The 15,209-nt window shown below is 41.4% G+C and overlaps 1 protein-coding gene across 2 annotated transcripts; it reads left to right on the forward strand.

Moving 5' to 3' along the window:
- Window positions 1–1,108: 1,108 nt before the first annotated feature.
- On the forward strand, window positions 1,109–14,972 carry LOC133015659 (mitogen-activated protein kinase kinase kinase 7-like). Of its 2 annotated transcripts, none has more exons than XM_061082910.1 (14): window positions 1,109–1,450; window positions 1,903–2,013; window positions 2,536–2,601; window positions 3,303–3,348; window positions 3,568–3,706; window positions 6,981–7,105; window positions 7,815–7,943; window positions 8,446–8,576; window positions 10,888–10,966; window positions 11,080–11,210; window positions 11,287–11,425; window positions 11,939–12,000; window positions 12,394–12,509; window positions 13,563–14,972. In XM_061082910.1, the coding sequence occupies exons 1-14, from the start codon at window positions 1,385–1,387 to the stop codon at window positions 13,732–13,734; spliced, it is 1,512 nt and encodes a 503-aa protein (XP_060938893.1). In that variant the 5' UTR covers window positions 1,109–1,384; the 3' UTR covers window positions 13,735–14,972. The 2 variants fall into 2 exon arrangements, with proteins under 2 accessions (XP_060938893.1, XP_060938895.1); XM_061082912.1 differs by having other exon boundaries at window positions 11,083–11,210.
- Window positions 14,973–15,209: the final 237 nt, after the last annotated feature.

Genomic DNA, 15,209 nt, shown 5'->3' on the forward strand with positions numbered 1-15,209 from the left:
TATGCAGACATGGCATTTGAGGCACAACAATGTAGTTTGAAAGCAATAGTTTGCCCTGTGGAGGTTGGCTGCAGGGGTTTCCGCCAGCAGGTTGCTCAAAGATCTGGGGATCCATGGACAACCCCTGCACGATAAAATAAACATCACACACTGCAGAACACCCCAGCCAATGGCTCTATATCAGAAGGAAATATCCCAGCAGGGCCCCAAGATGCTAGGGACATGCACCTAGGTCTGGTCAACCTGTGGTGGGTCTGCCTTAGAGGGTGTCTTGTGAGTTACAGGCTGAAACACCTGATGATGATAAAGTACACAACTGAAGATATGTCCCTAACATCTGCTGGTCACTCATATCCGATATATAAAATATATAATAATACAATATATGTATTATTATTATAGTATGTAGTAAGACTCAATATATTTTGCACTTTTTACACAAATAAATATTATTAACACCCTCCCCCCCAAGCGCAAACAGCCACAGCCACACACACACACACGCGCACACACACGCACACACGCACACACACACACACACACACACACACACACACACACACACACACACACACACACACACACACACACACACACACACACACACACACACACACACACACACACACACACACACACACACAATCAGGGTCTTAATAGAGCACTATACAGAAACATACATAGAAATAACAAACAAAGAAAATTAAGAACTGATGAAACACTATCTCATCAATTTGCAATGAGGAAATACTGGAGGAATAAAAACAACAACAACAATGATGATGATGATGATGATGATGATGATGATGATGATGATGATGATGATGATGATGATGATGATGATGATGATGATGATGATGATGATGATGATGATGATGATGATGATGACACATGTCCATTCAACGGGCTTTGTGGTCAGGGTTTATGAAAGTTGTGGTGATTAGCGATTGCGAAGCTTTGTCGCCTCCCCGCGGTGACTCTGGGTGCTGCAGAAAGAAAAACAAAGCTGCGTTCAAGAGTGCCAGTCCGTCCGCGGAGCGCTGGTGTGATCGCGTCATAAATCTGATTGTTGAACTAAGTGAAAACCTAATGTGATGAAATCAGCTCGACGGTGTTCAGTCCGCCTCGTGGTGGGTTCAAGTGGTTCAGAGTGACTCCCGGTGCTCTTCCCTCCGGCTGCTGTGAGACGTCCACAGACACTTGCACGGAATGAGACAACAGCCCTGCTGCTGCTCACTTCCTGAATCCACAACAACAGACGGAGCGCCGCTGTGTGTCAGGAGCAGCCGACACACGCCGAGTTTGTCTCGATAACAGCAACTTTGAGGCGGTTTGAAATCCAGCATCGTCGGATCGCGTTGACGAGTGTGGCCGCTGCTGTGCGATGGTGGAGGCTCCAGCTGTCTGTCTGTTCGAGGACATCCAGTATGAAGACATTCAAGTGGAAGCGGTAAAGTTACAGAGCAGCGGCGGCAGCAGCTTGACATTAGCTCTAGGTTCCAGGCTGCTGGGTTGGTTTCAGTCCAGCTGTTTGTTTCCTTCTGTCCCTGAGCAGCATGAACTCAGCTGCTCCCACTGTACGGTGCCATGTAGAATACTGTGAGAGCTGAGTCCACCGAGGCCTGAGCAGACCACCACACATCTCCAAGGTGTTCACACACCGACCACAAGGCCCCAGGTCCATTAGAGACTGCCTGAGCTGGAACATGTTTTCAAGTGCAGTAGAATTCTCCTCATACGTGTGAGCCAGCTCTCCTAACACTGAAGAGGCTGTGCTCTGTTTAACGAGGCCTGGTGGAGCTGTTCGGGGTGTGAGGGGTCCCTGGGACAAACTAAGTTGGTGCACAACCATTCTGGTGAGTTTCGTCCTGGTGAGTTATGCCTCTTGTTGTCTTCCTTCAGGCTGTTGGCAGAGGGACGTTTGGAGTCGTCTTCAAGGCCGTGTGGAAAGGAAAGGATGTGGCCATCAAGACCATCGAGAGTGACAATGAAAGGAACGCTTTCCTGGTCGAGGTACGGTGATCACCTTGGTGAAGCCCACCACTCCAACCATAGCCCGACCCTCCAGTGCCCAGTGCCCACTGTCTGAACTTCTAGATAAGTTCTGCATTTAGTGGGAGAATAAGTCCCTTTATGTCTGAGGATGCTTTCTGGAAAACATTGACCTGTTACAGCATTCTGCCTTCTTGCACTTTCACCGAGGAAAGTTGAATCAAAGGCAACTGGACGTAGCTGTACAGACATGTGCAGAAACTGGTAGTAGCCTAACATCTTTCATGAGCAATTGGGTCACAAGTAGACAACACAAAGTTCAGGTCTGAACACACCGAATGTGTTGTTATGTGAATGTCTTAGAGCTGTCCACTTGTGACCGGTTCTCTCTGGGCAGACGTTAATACCAGGGCTAACCCATGACATTTAAGGTTCATATGAAAACACATCACAGTCAAACACACTCACTGATCAGGTGTGTTTTGTTCTTGCACATAGTAATGTGTATTTTTTTTTCCCACCTGCTCTCTTGTGTGTGCTCAGCTCCGCCAGCTCTCCCGGGTAAATCACCCCAACATAGTTAAGCTGTATGGCTCCTGTGACAATCCAGTGAGTATCCCAACTTAACACAGTGATCATCGCTAATGCAGAGTCAAACACAACATAGCTCATCATCATCAAGAGTTTCTGATTCAGGACAGTTTTGGCACATACAATTTTTCTATTTAATTAATGATAAATACATTTAAAACGGTCATTCCAAAAAGTTGCGATAGTTTGTTAAAACAAAATGGAATGGAATAATTTGCAAATAGATTTTTGACCCTTATTCAATCCCCCCAAAACAAACAAGATGTATAATGTTCAAACTTATAAACTTTATCGTTATTGCAACCATACGCTCATTCTGAATCTTCTTTTTTTCTGAAAACATATGGCAATGGCAGAAAAATAATGAAGATAGGAGGAGGTCACAATTTGCCATTGCTACTTACACCTGAAAAGACATGACTGAACCATGAATTGTCATGGTTGATGAAAGGTTGATAAGTAATGATATGCATTGTAATTACATGATATCTGGATATAAAATGACCTCTGCCGCGAAAACATGAAACATAACGTTTGCAAGTTTGAACACATTCAAAAATAATCCTGGTAAGCTAAGTCCACATAGCCCTCGACAAGGATTTATAATGTCCTGTTAACTTTAGCTCGTCACGATCTGTAGGAAACACTGACTTCTGCAGGTCTGAAGCTACTGTAATGATCTCACTGCTGAGGCACAGTAACATGATTTGTGTTTTCAGGTCTGTTTGGTTATGGAGTATGCAGAATGTGGCTCTTTATATAACAGTAAGTCATTATGCAACATGCTTATGAAAACGTTTTTTTTTGTTAAAATACACATTTAAGTAGATTTATGTAATATTTTTGGTAAAATATAACAACATCACTATTAACACAAAAACGACACCAATGGTGCTTGTTTATTTTCAGGGCAATGATAGTAGTCCACTTGTGGGTTCATATAGTGATGTGTCATTCTCTGCTTGTCTCTGTGCTTGACCTCAGTCCTTCACAGTGCCGACCCTCAGGCCCAGTACACATCGTCTCATGCCATGAGCTGGTGTCTGCAGTGCGCCAAGGGTGTTGCCTACCTGCACGCTATGAAGCCCAAGGCCTTAATTCACCGGGACCTCAAACCACCAAAGTAAGACTTAATCATCAAACATATTGGAAGTCACACATTTCAGACTTACTGGAAGAAACTTTGGGAGGTGTGTTTGTCGAGCTACAGAGAAAAGATCATTTTTGTCTGAAGCTGTTTTCAGACGTGACCTGTGGGTGAAGTCCGGAGAATTGGTTGCAGAGTTTACCCAGAGTTTGTCTTTCACACACGCACAACTCAGAAGGGATTCTCTGCACCGTTCACCACAACAATAGGCAGTGGACTAGTGGCAGAAACTTGGACTATGGGCAGAAAAGATCTCTGGTTCGTCTCTGGTTCGACTCCACGGAGAAACAACAAAAAGACAAACCTGGATTGATCTGTCCAAAAATCCAAGAGGATTCTCCCTACCCTGTCTAGTGCCCAGGAGCAAGGCACCTTACTCCCCCAACATCTGCTCTGTGTGTCTGGCACCAGATGGGTTAAAAGCAGAGGTTACATTTCCCCTTGCATGAGTGTGCCTGTGCATGTCTGTGCATGTGTGTGGGATAATAAAATGTATCTTAAATCCTCCACATTATTTAGGCGAGAGGTGGAGCAGGGGGGGCAGCACAAAGAGGCAGGAAGTGATGTGTTAGCCCTACTGGGTAGATCATGTGATCATGTCTACAGTCCCCAGACACCGTCTTCAGCTTTTTAACCGGGATTTTGTTTTTTCCATTTTGGCATCTGTCGTGCGGTTCAAGCGTCATCAAGGATCTGCAGAGTTCTGTGCATGTCTGAAAGCAGCTTGATTCTGTCAAGATGTACAGATGCACAGATGTGCCTTGTATTCACGATCTGCACCTGGCCAATCAGATGGAGCCCTGCTGCCGTAGATAATAAACTCAAGATATTCAGATCATTGATGGGGTTTTCCGTCAATGAATTGTGTTTAAATGTTGATTTGTTTGAAATGATGCCACAATATCATCACTGATCATGACATAATGATCGATACTGTTCTTAATGAGTTAAATCTTTCCTCAGAGCAGAGGTTTCATCAGCCGTCTCCCTCGAGCTGCGGAGCTTTCCATGGTCCCTGCGTCCATAGCCATGGACTGTTTTATCTTTATTTCTCGAAAGTCATATTATCATTGCGATATTCATATTCAACAAGTTTATTACAGTTTCCGAATATCGTTAAACTTCTAAAAGTAGCTGGTGTCTACTTTTCACCATTTCATATATCTTATACTTTTCAGCTGTTCTGTCTGCCCTCAAAAGTTCCTACCCTCTTGGTCTTGAATATATGGGTAGATGTGTGAGAGTATACCAGGTTATATGTAGTATGTATGTGGCAGGGTTCTTCATTCATCTGCCATTGATTGTTGTTTTTTTCAAAAATAGGAAAACAAGATTAGTTTTTTTATATAACCGTTTGCTTTAGATAGAAAATGATACGTCCAGGTCTGACGTTCTGGGGACAAAAGCAGCTCCTTTTAAAGCAGCAGCCCCTCCCACTATGCTTAATATTTTTATAACTAAATACGATCACACTTATTCTTCCCCAGTAAGGGGTCTTTAGCACAGAAATATAAACAGAAATTAAACAGGAAATTAATTTCACATTTTCCTAACAGTGAGACGGATAATTTATTGCAGACATTTTCTAGATTACAAACAAAACCACATTATTTGTGCGAGGTCGACATACATGATATGATTAAATGTTACTGCCCGGTTTTACCCATCACTACATTGAGGCCGGATGATGAGGCAGAAGAATGGTGACAAACAAATGTTGAGTTTTGTGTGTATGTATGCGTTGATTAGAGCAGAGGTGCCAAGTGGGCACCCTTGGTTGTGCTACTGAAAGAGAGAGGTGAGAATGAAGAATGGCTAAGTTTATTGCCTGTTAAGTGTTTGATTGTGTGTGTTTGCATGTATGTGTGCGTCTGTGTGCACTGCCTGCAGTCAGTGACGGACCTGCTCTGTCACAACGTAACACTGTATTTCCTTAAGTCTCTAATCTCTGTCCACCAGTGTTAATTTTGGCAGCTATTTTTGATTTAGTCTTAGTCTTAGTCTTTTGACGAAAATGCATATTAGTTTTAGTCTAGTTTTAGTCATTTTTATCCTTCTTAGTTTTAGTCTAGTTTTAGTCGACGAAAACAAATTACATTTTAGTCTAGTTTTAGTCACATTTAATAGCCACATTAAACTCCTAATCTTCCCTTCTCAGGTCCAGGGACCCCCTGTGTTGTGTCTACAACTGCATACTAGTCTAGCTTTCAGTACTTAGGTTGTCCATTAGATATCCCTCCTATAGATCTATAGCAGGGGTCGGCAACCTTTACTATCAAAAGAGCCATTTTGCCCCCTCTTGCCCCAAATAAAATTTGTCTGGAGCCGCAAAACATATTTGATAACAAAGCTGATAAAATTTTATATAAAGTTATACTATACTAATCTGTAGATTATTGCATTTATGAAATTATAGAACAACAATAAAGAAAACTGTTGGCATTTTATTTATTTTTACCTGTTACAACAAAGGGAAACACCAAATGCTTATGAAGAGGAGAAGAAAATACACAGGCAAGTGTAGGCCTACTTTGAAATAAATTAAATGCAGAACTATGTAGGGTTATTTGAGTCATCCCCCTATTTGTGGGAAATGTATGAAATAAGAAGAACCCTATTTTGAAATAAATAAAAACATATAGCTGCAGCCTATATATTTTAGTTGGCGGTGGCGAAATGTGAAAACAAAAAGTGAAAGCAGATCAGACTGGAGGCGGACAGTGAAACTGCAGCTCGGTAGAAACCAACTGCAGCCTCTGCTCTGATCCAGAAGCTGCGGCGCTGATCTCAGAGCAGCTGAGACCAGAGGAACTCTGTGTTTTCACTGTTTCCATAGTTAAGAAGCATCCGGTGAGTCAGTGACCAGCCTGCTTCATGTGAACGAGCTCTGAGTCTTAAGTCTCTCTGAGCGAGTGCGCTGCGGCAGGGGGCGGAGCCTCGGGACCGGTGCGCTGTCTGACAGCAGACACACACACACGCACACACACACTCGCCGCTCCGGGTACTTCATGACGGCCTGATACGATTATGTTTTTAAAAATTGTTGTGACTTAGTCAACCGCCAACATTTTCGTTTCGTCTCGTCTCGTTAACGAAAATTAAAATAGATTTCGTCATAGTTTTTATTTTCAAAGATCCATTTCGTTACGTCTTCGTCTCGTCTTAGTCATGGGAAAAGGGGCGTTAACGAATATTTTTCGTTATCGTTATCGTCAACGAAATTAACACTGCTGTCCACTGTCTGTTTCAGTCTGCTCCTAGTGGCTCGGGGTACAGTGCTGAAGATATGTGACTTTGGCACAGCTTGTGATATCCAAACGACCATGACCAACAATAAAGGCAGTGCAGCGTGGATGGCACCGGAGGTCTTTGAAGGTGAGAGACAAGCACGACTGTCACTAATAATTATCGAGATCTAGCCGAGAGCCGCTCAGATCAGTATTGATTATTGGCTAAAGATTTGCCTGTGTGGTTTGCCTGTGTACTCCATTTTCCTCACACAGTGCAAACACATGCAGCTCTGTAGGTGTGAAAGTGAGTACAGTCATTGTCAGACATGAGCTCCGGAGGATGATTGGAGAATTGGGTCCGGACTTTCTTCAGTTTGCCTTTCGCACATGTACAACGCAGTAGGAGATTCTCCACTCAGACGCAGTCACAACAACACAGAAATCTCTGCAGCACTCACGTGAGGGGTGGTGCAGCAGGCCGAGGCAGGACATCATTTTGTTTACAGTACATCAATAGAAGCGTTGGATTTTATCACCATAAGCTCCCTTGACATCTTCGTGTGTGTACGTGTATGACCCCACTTTTTCAGCCACGGATATTTGTTTTCTTTTTGTTTTTTTCATTTTTGAATCTGTCGTAAATCTTCAACTAGATTTGCATTTATGTCACTGAAATTTTTGGGGTTCAAATATAGGTATATATTGTGTATACAGGAGGGACGGAATTTTGGCCGTGCTTCTCTATTGGTCTTGCATTTTGTTAAAATAAGACTCGTTTATTCAACTAATTGTTACCTTCATTCTGTGGCTGATGCTCTGATACAGTAAACATTGTGTTGATGTGTATTCCTCAGGCAGTAACTACAGTGAAAAGTGTGATGTCTTCAGTTGGGGTATTATCCTGTGGGAGGTCATCACACGCAAGAAGCCCTTCGATGAGATTGGTGGCTCAGCATTTTGTATAATGTGGGCTGTCCACAGAGGTGAGTGGAATCCTAACACTGACTCAAAGGTCTAATGTGAAATGGTCACAAACCATTGAGAATTAAAAGGACACATATAGAGGTGTGTTTCTATATGTTGGGGGTTACTATTGGATTTGTAAAAAGGTAATGAGGCGAGTCAAATGTGATAAATGGCTGGAGAGAGTGGGGTTTTGGAGTCGGGTCGGAACCGATGGCTGAGAGGAATCATGATGTTGAGCCCCAAGTGTTTATGCTCATAAAGAAGAGTTTCAAACCACAACCTTCACTCAGGAGCAAACGTCAGCCATGCAACTTTAAAGAGATGAAAATGTGACAGGTTGTGTGATAATTATCATTATCAACTAATTCAAACATTTCTCAATATAATTTCGGGCCATATCATCCAGTCCTTATATATTAATTGAAAAAAAGAAAACTCCTTATCATGTCAAAGTAGGTTTGACTCGCAATGTATTTTATAGTGATGTTACATTATTACGTTCTTCCCACTCTGTACCAGGTACACGGCCTCCTCTCATCAAATACCTCCCTGAGCCCATCGAGACTCTGATGACCCGCTGCTGGGACAAAGAGCCCAGCCAGAGACCGTCTATGGAGGAGGTGGAGAACACCATGAGCCATCTCATGAAGGTATAATCCCGACTAGAACCCCACTCCCTAAAAAATATTCATCGTAGCTGGACTAAATAAGTAAGTAACTAAGAGAGTGATGGAAATTGTGATCAAATGACACCATCAGTTGGTCAGCAGAGTTTCCTCATCAGCCCTCGCTCTTTCAAAAATAATTGACATTAACAGTTTTTATTATCAGAGCCGTCTAGTGACTGTTTTATTTAAAAGCACTTAGTTACTCTCCAGACTTTGTGGACTAACCTCAGCTGCTTTCTGTAGGGGAGTGTCCAGTACTGACCTGCCTGCGAGAGGCTCACTTCTCTCAGACCTTGTATTAACATCCATCCTGAGCGATCCGATCACAAGTGGACGATGTAAAGTTTGTCTGCAAACGTGGAACTGGACATTAGACAAACTTAACCAATGACTGTTTAATGTCCCATTGAGCTGATGTCTGATTTGCTAACAAACACAGGACTGAAACTGGCTGACATGAAGCAAAATGCAAACACGATGGCCTCAATTTCACACTTTGTCTTCTGTACGCAGGGTTTTGACCCTCTCTTTTTTATTTCACCTGCTAAGCGAGGCTAACCACATCCTAACTCCATATGGGTGTTTGTTAGAGAAGGCTAAAGAAAGCAGAGATGCGCCGTGCCTTCCATACTAAGGCTGAAAAAGCCACTTCTGAAGATATTTGAGTATATTGTAGTGAGAAGGATTAAGGGATTTAATGTATTTAATCCTTTTATTTTGGGGGGAAAAGTAATTGCAGATATATTTGAAAAAATCTTCCACTGACTGTAAAATTACACTCATTGACTTCATGTTTTTCTATCACTGTAGAAGTGAGTCTGTTTTTCATTGGGTTCAGCTTGTAATGCCTTGGTTTGATGCAAACTGGATGATGTAATCTTTTTCTTGAGTCTGGACAAAATAGGGCTGTGTGATATGAGCGAGGTCTGGAGCCTTGCTCTATTGCAAAAAGCCAAGGCAGAAGAAACCTACTGCAATAGGAGAGCACCCACCAATCGAGTTAAGCTTAGCTGGGAACGGACAAGGAACTATGACCGATGATACCACAGTTTGTTTGCATCACCAGAAGTAGTGTTTTGGTGAAATATATATTTCTTCACACACAATGTTGTCCTTTAACAGCAGAAAGGTTGTGTCCTACTGAGGTTTGAGAGTGGAGAGTCATCTTCAGTGTTGCAGGCATAAGCAAACGAATCAACAAACCACATGAAGAATTACATTGATTGCACAGAGAGGGGACAACTTCATTAGAATGTCTTTTTTCAGAAAACACTGGTGGTTGCATTTGGACGATTGTGCAATAAGCATTATCGAAAGTTGCGCTTTCCTCATAACACATGTACACTGCTAAACATTCAAATCATCACCAAAGCATATAGCCAATAAAAACAATCGAAAGGGTCAAAGTTGTCCAATTTAAACTAGATAAATAATGATTGATCTCATGAGCTGAGTAACATGTAAAAAGAAAATTCCACTGAAGAGTTGCTGGTAGTCTTGGCAAGAGCAGGTTGCTATTGCAACCGATACATCCCATCGACTCCCATGCTGACTAATAATTGGGGGGTATGAATGAAATGATTAGTTGTGTTTATCACAGGCTGTCAGGGCCACACACACACACTGGTTTTTGTTCTTTCAGATGACTTTCATATATTTTTGGATTGCTATTGGGATGTCAACCATAAGATTAAAAGTGTTTCAGAAGCAATTTACCAGTCCTACCTGTAAGTAGTACAGTCAATAAAATATTTTTAGGCCGCAAAAAAAACACAATTTACTCTTCTGATGATTTCTTTTTTTAAGAAACATTACAATAGAACATCTCTTTCTGGAACTGCTCTTTTCTTCTTTTTCTGGAAGAATAATAATGTAGTGATCACAGATGTAATGATCAACAGTTGAATCTTTCCTATACAAAAGCTGCTTAAATAATTTGGTCATAGTGATCAGCTTACAGTGTTGATATTTGCTATTTTCATACACGTTTTGACAGTTTTTACCTCCGGCTCTCCATACACTACATACTTGAGTGTGCAATGTGATATCGCCCTTATCTTAAAAAAAAACCATTGACCTTCCCTCAAGTTCTGGAACTATCATACAGAAGCTATGCAATCCAGTTTTAGTAATCAACCACTTACAGTGATCAATTGGGCCCAGAAAAAGGTGATCACTGTAAGTGGTTTCATAAACTTGGTAATGGTTTGTAATACTAGTAAATACCCTCTAATGCATGTCCTAATAAAGTGGAGTTGTGGTGAGTGACATGTGGTGTCTTTGGATCTCTCAGTATTTCCCAGGTTGTGAGGAACCACTGCAGCTGCCTCACCAGTCTTCAGCCAGCAGGATTTCATCAGCCACCAGTTCAGGTAGCTATCAGCTCTGCTCGTTCTATCAATGCACAAATATTAAATTTCTATAAATAGACTTGTGTGTGTTGTAGCCAGAGAAAGTATTTTCATAAATCCCTCTGTGCTGGCAGCAGGTTCGTACGCCGACTACACCAACAGCAATAGAAGTGACGACAATGCGGATTACAGAAACTCAGAGGGCAGAGAGGAAACCCTAAAAAGCTCTGAGTCCAAATTTCCACTTCAGTTCAAACCTTCAAAGGTAATATAACCTTTAGGAGTTTGTTTTCTTCAAACTCTGCTTCAGGATTTTAACTTTTTTGTTTATTCTCCCTCAGACAGCCACATTGCGCACTGGTTTGTCCAAGGTGTCCAATGTGGACAGTCAACCAGGACGCTCCCAAAGCCCCACCTACTGCAGCAGCCCTGTAACCACCACTAACCAATCAGAGCTGAGGATGATATTTAGTCCAACAGGTAGGGAGCACCATGAGATAGACAAAGGCTGATGCTGAGGATGCAGCCAGGCTGAAATTTGCTGCACTTCCAGCATTCTGACAGAGAGACAGATGTTTCTGGAATTAATAGTGAGATTTGTCAATATTACAAATATTATCATTTTAGAGAATAAAAATTTCCAGCTGTGGTAGGCTCTCATCATTGTTGAGAAACAGACTGGTCTGATATAGATCTGCATAAGAAAAGTATTCAATGTTATTGAAGCATTTATGGCCAACAGGGGGCAGAGAAGAGACCAGACTTTGGCCTTCTCCTTATCTTAAACATATAAGTAAACTAAAGATGCTAGTAGCTTATTATTGAACCATATACTTTTTTATTATCTCCAATACCCGACAGCTGCTAGGTGAATAAGAGCTATGAATGCTATTCATAGTCACTATTGACCAAATCTACTTATACCAGATATCTGCTTACTGTTATCAGCCCTGAGATTTCATACTTCGACATATTGTGTTTGTGTGTCTTTAGCTACCAATGGTGTGGACAGCTCCATTCCCATCGCCTACCTGAAGCTGGACCACCAGTTGCAGGTAAGTTAATAATATGATATAATGTTGTTGTGATAATGAATATCATTGTCTTATTTATTTATTTATTTATATATATTATTACTAGCTCACAAATTATTCATTGAATCAGTTCTAGTCAGATATAATACTAATAGTTCAGATTTTTTCAACTAAACATTTAACTGAAGTAAAAAACAAAGGTTGTTGCCTAAATAATTGTCTTGCTCGGATATTCTCGAGGTTCATGAGATTCATTATACAGTATAGAACCATATTTCCAAATTCCACAAATTTTTGTCCTGCATGTTCTATAAAATCAGGCCACAAATGACAAAATGTGTCAACCACTTGTTGTAAATCTAAAGCTTGTGTTCCACACTGTTAGTACATTAATCACTGGACCTGTGCTTTCAGCCTCTAGCTCCCTGTCCCAACTCCAAAGAGTCCATGGCTGTGTTTGAGCAGCACATCAGGATGGCTCAGGAGTTCCTCAAGGTCCAGTCAGAGATCACTCAACTTGTCCAGAGGAAGTAAGTCGAGTCACAGATTGTGTGTTATCATCTTTGAGAGAGCTATACTGAATTTATCATAAAGGCTTTGTAAAATCCATCTGCTGCGCATCAACTGGGATGCATCTGTGTGCAAGATCATTTGGTAGTCGTGGGCCATTTTCAGACAAGACCTCCAGAGGAAGTCTTCAGAATGGCTCCACACTTTCTCTGGAGTTTGACTTCCACCTATGCACAATGCAGCAGGAGATTCTCCGCTCAGACGCATTCACAACACTCAAATCTCTGGAGCTTTCAGGTGAGGGGTGGTGCAGCAGGCAGAGGCAGGAAGTAACTTATTAACTTTTACAACATACGTTTGATTACAGCACATCGACTTCCACAAGTATTCCACTTTTTTTTTTATCTTCTCTAAATTTTTGCATCATCAACACACCCACTCGCTTGCATGTGAATCGGAGTGCTCTCACTCTGGCATTTGCGTTCACACAGACAGCTCCTCTAGAGAATGTTCAGAGGATCTCTGGAGTTCAAGTGTTTACAGTGTCTGGCTCATATTATTGCATTGATGGATGTGCTTGTAATGTGCAGTCATCAATAAGATACATGGATCAGCTCAGCCGTCCAGTGGCTAGAGGATGTGAGGTTGACTACTTTGTTTTTGTGAATGATATTATATGGAGTTTTAGTCTTAGCTATTGTTTAATGGTGATCTCTCATTTAGATTACCCAGACATTCATCATTATTTGGTATAAATTATATCATGATGATATCTTCATGACATGGCATTATAACAATGCAAAAAGTTAGCATTGCCTAATTAGGGTATATGAAGCGTGTTCGCAGGGTATATGATGCTTTTCACTGAACTGCTGACAGCGCCAGGCTAGTTGTTTCCTTATGCTAAGCTAACCTCCCCATGTTTAGTCATCTCACTGAGATGAAGAAAGCAAAATGAGACAAATAAGCATATTTCCAAAACTGTTGAAGGAATCCTGGTAGACATGTTTTACATGTATGTGCACATTGTCGGTGACAGTGATGGAGTCTCTGCGCTGCTAACCTCTGCCCAGACAGGAGCTGATGTCGGAGCTGGAGGTGGACCAGGGGGAGCAGCACTCTTCATCTCGACTCATCCAGGAGCACAGGAAGCTGCTGGAGGACAACGGCCACCTGTCGGCCCGCCACCAGGGCCTGAAGAGCAAACTGAGCCTGATAAGGAGTCAGAACCAGCAGCACAGCTAGAACAGGAGGCTGGGCCACAGCGACTCATCTACACCCTCTCTGTTGTTTTAACTCTGCTCTCTTCTGGACTCCCTCTTCTCCTCAAGGAGGAAATGAAACACTTCCACAGAAAGAGAAAAGTAGGGAAGCCCATCAGCCTGAGAAAATTTGACATTTACCAACTCAAAGCAATTTATCCAGACAACATGATAATTAAATCCAAAGCTTTAAAGTGCGCCTGAAATGTAAGTTAGTTTTGTAATGAAAGAGAAAAAATTACAAGGCAGCTGTCACAGATGTTTTGTGTGGTTCAAACCTCAGAGTGGGTTTTTCCATGATATCTGAGTGACAGCTGAAAGCTTGTAATGGACAGACCTGCCACCATGTTAAAGTAAATGTCTGGTGTTTTGAACCTGGGGCTTACTCTCATTAATTTAGTTGATTCTGACAACTTGTCAACTTCACACTCGCCTCCACTGTAAGGATTTGTAAAAACCTAAAACCTGGACAGAAAAATTTAATTTCAGACATTTATGTCGAGACACAAAGTATTTCCATTCACACAAGTAATCCCCAACTGTTTATGTTATTAAGAAACAGCTTTAGGTGTCAATTCCTTGTGAGGTTGTTAGTGAACTTAGCTTTTACCAAGTGAGTTGTATTTTGTTGTATTTTCTTTTTTTAATTCTTGAAAACTGACTACAACTGATATTTGTAAATCCTTCTTACTTTTATATATTCTGGTTATCACAGCATTTGTATTGTGTATTATGAAAAGAGGAAGGCGGGGTGGGCTGAATCATGTTACTGTGAATACAAACAAGTGTTACCAAAGCAGTTCTGCTTCAGACACATGCTGCCTGCGAGAAAAAGAACAGCTGTGTAGAAAGGTTGTTGTAAATAACTGTAGAATAATGAACCTGACAGACTCTTATCTGTTAGCGTTCTGTTGTTTTTAGGTCCTTTTTACTTATTTCACAGAATTTAATTAATATTATTCTACACTGCACTATCTGGGTCAAAGAGATCTACAGCATGTGATGTAGTCTCGGTTTAGTTTGGTGATTTCTATGACAGTGCGTTCCTCTGGCACTCTGATTGTTGTTTAAATGCAGTTGTTCAAACGTTGCCTTAGGGTTCTTGTACAGTTTATTTTCTCACATCAAGTTATTTCATAAAATATGACACATTTCTTCAGTGATTTTAAAATGTACAGACTGTACCTATATGGTTTTATAAAGTAAAGAAAGTGTGAAGTATTTTTCTCAGAATGTTTGGATTTTTAAAAAACTTCTGATGTTTCAAAAGTGCTTTTAAAGTTCCACCTGTCAGTCACAGTAGGATATGGGAGTGGAGGTGAAATGATGAATTACTGAAGCACTTGTTCTGCTGTTAGTTTGAGGGGTTCCAGTACAGATGATTAGAAATGGCACCCAATCACTTTAAATGAAGTGACAATGACATCATGCGTTGAATTAAGTGCACATAAGCAGTGA

Source organism: Limanda limanda, chromosome 12, assembly GCF_963576545.1.
Source record: "Limanda limanda chromosome 12, fLimLim1.1, whole genome shotgun sequence".
Lineage (NCBI taxonomy): Eukaryota > Metazoa > Chordata > Actinopteri > Pleuronectiformes > Pleuronectidae > Limanda > Limanda limanda.